The sequence below is a fragment of the Trachymyrmex cornetzi genome, unplaced genomic scaffold (genome assembly GCF_001594075.2).
Source record: "Trachymyrmex cornetzi isolate Tcor2-1 unplaced genomic scaffold, Tcor1.1 scaffold910, whole genome shotgun sequence".
NCBI classification, from domain to species: domain Eukaryota; kingdom Metazoa; phylum Arthropoda; class Insecta; order Hymenoptera; family Formicidae; genus Trachymyrmex; species Trachymyrmex cornetzi.
In genome coordinates, this window is record NW_017300257.1 from 14,370 (window position 1) to 21,683 (window position 7,314).

At 27.7% G+C, this 7,314-nt stretch overlaps 2 protein-coding genes across 3 annotated transcripts in view; both read right to left on the reverse strand.

The window, feature by feature from the left end:
- Nucleotides 1–578: 578 nt before the first annotated feature.
- The window catches only part of LOC108769497 (uncharacterized), a 25,456-nt gene continuing 18,720 nt past the window's right edge, over nucleotides 579–7,314 (reverse strand). The window contains exons 2-5 of one of the 2 annotated variants that reach the window (XM_018520515.1): nucleotides 1,978–2,085; nucleotides 1,528–1,614; nucleotides 950–1,164; nucleotides 579–857 (exon numbers count right to left, since the gene is read on the reverse strand). In XM_018520515.1, the coding sequence (XP_018376017.1) occupies nucleotides 717–857; nucleotides 950–1,164; nucleotides 1,528–1,614; nucleotides 1,978–2,053 (519 nt within the window). In that variant the 5' untranslated portion in view covers nucleotides 2,054–2,085 and the 3' untranslated portion in view covers nucleotides 579–716. Of the gene's footprint in view, nucleotides 858–939; nucleotides 1,165–1,527; nucleotides 1,615–1,977; nucleotides 2,086–7,314 lie in introns of both variants that reach the window. The other variant, XM_018520516.1, reaches the window with a different exon arrangement.
- On the reverse strand, nucleotides 2,218–4,149 carry LOC108769494 (uncharacterized). The gene is made up of 3 exons (XM_018520513.1): nucleotides 3,328–4,149; nucleotides 2,444–2,677; nucleotides 2,218–2,360 (listed from the first exon to the last, which is right to left on the reverse strand). The coding sequence occupies exons 1-3, from the start codon at nucleotides 4,133–4,135 to the stop codon at nucleotides 2,218–2,220; spliced, it is 1,185 nt and encodes a 394-aa protein (XP_018376015.1). The 5' UTR covers nucleotides 4,136–4,149.

Genomic DNA, 7,314 nt, shown 5'->3' on the forward strand with positions numbered 1-7,314 from the left:
AGTCTGATCGTCTTCGGAAATGCTTTCGAGGTATATATTGGGAGACTGCATCCGCTTAAGACAGACATCGTCAAGTGTGGTGTAGTATATGTTCTAAGCTAAAGGCACACTTATTCGAAATTTTGTCAATTTGAAAATTTCTTAAATCTAAAATTGGTTGTATGTATCAAACTTTCAGTTTTATTTAAACACGCGTTATTTCAAAAAACATTTCTTATATTAAATTTTCTAGTGCGTACAAATATAGCATCGTAGAAATTCTTAGCACATACATAATATCAATAATATCACAATTGATAAATGATAAAAATATATAATTTTGCATTTAATAACAAAAAAGTTGCATGTTCTGAAAACTATATGTTAGCTTTTATTTGCTTGATTGCATGAAAGACATAAAAAATTGCTATTCATTACCTTAGGTATAAATTTAAAAATATCATAGAACAATATATATATATATATCTCAATGTAACAAAAAACTAGTATCATTAATAATCACAAATGAAATGAGATATTAAAAAAGTCACGAATAAATAATCATATTATTTTTCTTTTGTTGATACTTCCTTTGGTGGTACTTCCTTCGGTGTTGATTCTAATTTTTTCTTACTTCGTTGTTTTGCAAAACGAAACCACTCTGCAGCAACGTCTTCAAATTCGATTTCTTTTAATTTATGAGATGAAACAACAGCTGCATTAATTTCTGTGATTATTTATAAATTATACATAGCATAATTATTTTTTTTCCCTTTCCATGAACAAAGTTTAGCACATTCATCGGAGAAAACTTTTTTTGAAATCCTATGAATGTTATCTTTCGTTGTGTAGCCTCCAATATTAGAGATAAAACTTCTCTAAAAAAAAGAATTTAATTTTTTAATTCGTTGTTATTTATAATAATTAATTTATATTGATTAATTATCATGAAAAACTTACATATACTTACATACTGAGAAAGGGCTGAATCATTAGTTGTGATAAGTTCTTCGAAATTATTAATATGTTGAAGACATTTTAATGGCAATAATGGACGAAGTAGTTGATATTGCACTTCTCCAGAAGGTATTACATGCTTGCGCTCCATTTTCTTTAATCTTTCATCAATATTTTTACATGTAACCAGAAGTGAAGCATGCATACGACATATTGTATCATATTGCCCTGAGAAATGTAAAAAATTAAAAGTTAAAATTATAACAATCTTATACATAGTGACGAGAATTTAAATATTAAAATTAAAACTTGGAGGGTTTCGAAAACTTCGTATATCTAAGGAAGAGAAAAATCATAATTTAAATAATTTAAATATCTACATCGTCATTTTCTAAAAAAATTTAATTACATTTAATTATAGATAAGTTATTATCTGGTTAGTTTAAAAAGACGTAAATGAATTTTGCAATTTAAAAAAAAAGTAAAAAAGAAGTAAAAAATAATTTTTCGATTTAAGAAGTGAAATATTTTAAAAGTATATATACAAAATTCACAATCTATTTTCATGTAAAATTAGAATTTGTGGAATACCTTTAATGATAGCAATATCTCGCGCTATCTGTAATATTTCTTTATCGGATTCCAGGTTATTATCACATGTTACAGGAAATGAATTGGCTGTAATAAAAATGTTAATGACATTTATTATTTAGGAACAACTTAATATTTATATTTCATATAAGTATTTGTAAGTATTTTAATATTATATTAAAAATAATAAAACTATATTTAGTATATTTAAAAATAAAATGTAAAAGTTAAAAATAAAAATTAATTAATGAATTTTATTATTTTGAACAAAAAATTCGCAACAACTAATAACTTTGTTATAAATACCAAATAACAGTAAATTTACATGTAAGTTACAATTTACCATTCAACGATATAATATGCATTATTTGTAACACTCACATTATTGAGTGGAAAATTATAACATATAAGGTTTATTGTCACTGAGCTATATTATTGAATTTAACTTACCATCGGCTGCATTTATAACATTTATATTTCCGTCAAAAATAATATTACTGCTCTCAATATCTTTTGTAGTTAACATGGGTGGAACAGTAATACAACTTGTGATAATTGCTAAAATTATATTTTAAACAGTTATATTAAAATTATATTAAAGATTGATGTAAGTTATAGGTACAAATATAAGTAAAAAATACAAACATTATGAGTATTCGCCCTTTTTTTACTTTATTACTTTTAGTGATTTCATTTTTCTTTATTGAATCTTCTGGCGAAGAACTGAAATCTAGTGTTATTGATTTTTGTTCGACGGCCTTTGCCAAGATCCTCATCATCCGTAGTTCTATACATGGGGTCATCCGCTATTTTTCTTGCTTTTTCCCAAGTATCTGTAAAATAATTTTATAGATTTTAATAATTGCATTTTCTCTTATATTGCTTCATTATGTCAGAAAAGGATATGTTATTTTACCACAATAGGTTTCTATTTCAACCTCGCACATTTCCCACGTTGACTCATCTGGTGGTATACGATTTGATATATAAGACGTGACATTTTTTACTTTTACTGGCCACCAACATAAAATTTTATTTTTTTCTTCGTATAACCAATTACTTGGGACTTCAGAAAATGTATCGCTTTCTAAGAAACGTGCGATGGCGAATGGTTGATCGTAATTGACCATGATTAATAAAATCAACACAACTGCAGTTTAAAAAATAACAGAAAATTGTTGTATATTATTATCAATTTATTTTATATTTATTGACGATTTTTTCTGTTAATATTATTTGCTTAATTACAGGGTTGGTAAAAAACATGTTTTAAACAATTTTATGGCTGGTCTACAATGTGCTTTTTGGTTCCTGTTTCTTGCTGTTTGTCTCTGTTTGTCTCTTGCCTTTTTGATCAAGAAGACAAGGGACAAACAGCAAGAAACAGGAAACAAAAAGCACATTGTAGAATAGCCATAAAATATGCTAAATTGATGTTTTTAATATCTTTTGAATATGTTTTTTTGTAGTACTGTTTAAAACATATTTGAAGCATTAAAAATGTATTTAAAAAGAAACACAGTATGTTTCATTCTTAAAAAAAACATTAGTCTTCACCAACCTTGCTTTAGCAACCTTAATTATGATAAGTATGTACCATAGGCAATAAAACATATGTTCCTTTATCACTTTCTATTGGAAATAGTAGATATTTGGTAATAATATCTACTGGCTCAATAGTAAAGTGATCAGACACATTGTTTTTATTTACGATTAATATTCCTAATATATTAGAATTACATGGCGAATGATAAAAAGATTTTGGAGAAAGAAATTGCGACACTTTTAATTCTATTTTACTATTATCTCCGTCAACTTCTATGTCAGAAGTATAAATATCATGTACAATAACATTGCAGCCGTTCTTTAAAAGACAATAATTATCAGGATGACGTTTAGATATCGTAAAAGTACGATATTGTATACATTTTACAATAGTTTTACCATTTAAATTTCGATATAATGCAATTGGATATGATTTTGCCACGAAAGTTTTATTTTTATTAACAAAAGTTTCCTCATATAGTCGATTAATTATTTGATGTAAAGATTTACCACTTGCTCGTATTTTTGATTTTATTTTACCTAAATAGCTTTCGTATTTAAAACAACTGAAACTTTCTAGAGGGCCAAGATTTTTTACATCACTAGCCAAATGTACTAAATTATGAACGTTATATATTACGTTACTACTTCCATATATATTTTTATACTCAGAAACAAACCACATTAAAAGTTCATGAGCATATTGATTTAGCGTTTGACATAATCTCTCATCACTTAATATTCTAATAGCTGTGCTAAGACTTAGAAAATGTATGTACGTATGTTCAGGTAGCATATTGAGTAAAATAATTGGTCCTGTATAAAGCAAAAATTGACGTAGTTCTGTTCCTTTCCATCGATCAATTTCAGTCATATGTCGCGGTTTCCTTACAAATTCTTTACTAATAAATTCAGACATTGTAACTAATTTTTCACTAATTACTGCAAAAGTATTACCTTCAAGCCTAACGTTTTTAGATCCTTTATACCAAAATTGAATTAAACGTTTCATATTACCTAAGTATACTAAGTGCAGACTGTCAAGCGGAAATTGTTTAATCATGTCAATCTTTAACTCTTCTAAATAAGTATTTCCTGTATGATGATCTGGATACTGTTTATTTCTGAATGATTCATCAGTTCTTAATGTAGAGTGTATTTCAGGAAATGTCATTCTGTTTTCAATAAAATGTCCTTCCTGAATACATTTAGAACATCCTTCATATCCAGTATGACCCTTAATTTGACAGACATATGACCGAGCAGGAGTATCACAAAGAATAGCATTTATATTAATAGAAATTACTTGTCCATTAATCTTAATTCCATTTTGATTCAAATTTTTCATTTCATCAACAAATGGTCTGAGGAAATCATTTGAGTTTTCGGGTTTGCTTTTGCCATGGTGAATACCAATAACAAAAGGTTCTGTATAATTTAGTGAATTTGTACAAATCGATCCTAAGATGGGCCAAAAATCACTTTTAGAACTGTTAGTTAAAGGTAATCCATCGATATGTATATTAATTTTGATTTCCTCGGGAGGTGTACAAAAAATTAGTTTTATTTGAGATTTAATTCCAAGTTCAATTCCAAAATGGCTATAAATTCCACTTCCTACTGTAGAAATAAGTTCACTAGTAAGTCGTGGTGTTTTCATTATAGTACGATAGTCAGTAGGAACATCAAAACCATATTTGTTCCAAATAGCTAAGTTAGCATTTGTTGCGGCTCTGTCAATATTAAATTGTAATATCCAATCGCGCAAATCTTTCAATAAATCGTTTGTTTTAGTTTCTTGAGTATTATCTATATTTAAGTCTTTTAAAGGAGTATTATAAAAATTAGATTCTTCAAAAATTTTTTTTCATACGTTTCGTAACTGTCATTTGAATTAATATCATCATCAGTCCCATCTATCTTTCTGAACTCTCTCTCTATTTCTCTCTCATTCTCTGTTACTTTAGAATAACATTCATAAATACACTTATCATCAGAATTATTAAGATAATGTAAATGTAAGTCATTTGATAACAAGTTATTTGAGCCAATACTTTTTAAATTTTTTTCATGCGATATTGTTGGTGACGAGTATTGATGGCTTGCAATTTCATACTTAATTAATTGCTGTCTTCGTCTTTTTGATAATAAATGTAATGATTTTGGCATTATTCCTGTAACAAATCCTATGTGGATAACTAACGTTACTATATTATTTATATTACGAATAAGATTGTATTACACGCTGCATTTAATAAAATATTAAATTTATAATACAAGTATTTTAAAGTAGACTTTTCAAGCTTTAAAATGCCTATAATAAAAATTGATACCATTTTTCACAAAGATATTGATCGTTGGAGAAAGTTTTCAAAAATTTTGAAAAAATGTATATAATTCAAACACACTACAATTTTCTCTTTTATCTGTTTTTCATAAGCTTTTTAATTTCAAAGTAGAACATTTTAGAAAAAGAAAGTTTACACAGTTTTGTACACAGTAAAAAAAATTCGATGTATTTGTGAAAAATCGTACTTCTTTTCAAATATACTTCTTAAAAAAATGACTTCTAACCTTCTATAATACATATAACGTTAAATGCAGGCATTACTATTCATTATTACGTACATTTTTAACAATTATATAAATATAGGCTTAAATACAAATAATGAGGCCACAAGATTTTCAATTTTTGACTGGGAATAAGATAAAAAGTAGTAAAATAAATATTGATGTATTTAAATTTGTAGTCTAATTTTTACCATAATAATATAACTCAAGGCTACGTTCCAAAACTTCCTCTCTGGAGAAGATTTTACTTTATATGCTGTAGTATATATACGTTACGTATACTACATATTTCGACTAAAATTTTCCTCGGAGAGGATCGAAGTTAATTGGAACGTAGCCCATGTAGATATATATATATATTTACCTTTTATGTGATCGAATAATTTTACCAATGCCTCCAATAGGTTATTTCCGTTATTTCGCTTAAAGTGTTTTTTTGTGAGATTTCTGATTTCGTCAAAGATTTAAGATCTCGATATCAATTAAATACGAAATGCTGATCGATGTACGACACGTGCTATTTTATAGATGGCGAGAAAGAACTGGAAAATATATAGGTTAGATATCAATTTAATCCTTGATAATCTGAAGAATCTCATGTATAAATCAAATAATAACAGCAATCTAATATTAAAACATAACACATTATCCCTTTTACATTCTAAATTAAATCCAGTAGATATGCATAAATAATAAAACTTACCCATTAAAAGTTTTCTTTATAAAGAACCGATCACAACACAACTAAACGGCCATAATATAAAAAGACCATCGATCATGATCGATCACATCATGGGAAATTGGCGGGAAATTCCTGCGCAACGGCGAGAATCAGCCCCTCTTTTACCCCACCAAAAGTGACGCCGCGCTCGGCCAGCTTGGCGCTAATGGCTCCGGCACACCAGCGCGATTTGCGACGCGATATGCATCATGCGACGCGTGATATCGGATCAACGTATTGCTTTTCCAGAAGAATTGTACGTTTATTGGATATGCCGGCTGTCTTGAGCGCGTTCTACTCATATATGTAATACTACATTAACGCTCACAATGGCAAAAGTTTCCGCGCCCATCAAGATGCAGGGAGCTATACATATCTATATATATATATACATAAATTAATATATACGATCGAAATATATGTACTCAAAATATTTACTATTTATTAGCTCTTGTACATTAATTATTATATGACGCGTATTTTATTATGAATTTTAGAATGTAATAAAAACGATGTTAATATGATACTAAATAAATATACCTGCGTTATGTAATTAAAATATAAGAACTATATGTTTTAAATACATATTGCAATAAAATATAAAATATATGTAATTTCAATGATTTAATTCTATATAATATGATAGTATTATACAACTCATAAATAATATTAACTTTATATTGCTATAATATTATGTTGTAATATTGGTTATATGTTGAACCATCGCATTCATTTTATGTAAGTAATATGTAGCATTTGCACATTTATATTATATAAAAGAAAGCAGTAAATAGATGTAATTGCAATATAAATGTCATGAAATATTTGTTATATAAATTATTACTCCCAAATTATATAGCAATTACAATTTGTGTCGACTGGGCAGGAACTCCACGCTTGACGTGGAATTCGCAGGAGAGTATGGACGAGGCGATGAGGGAGCGGATTGG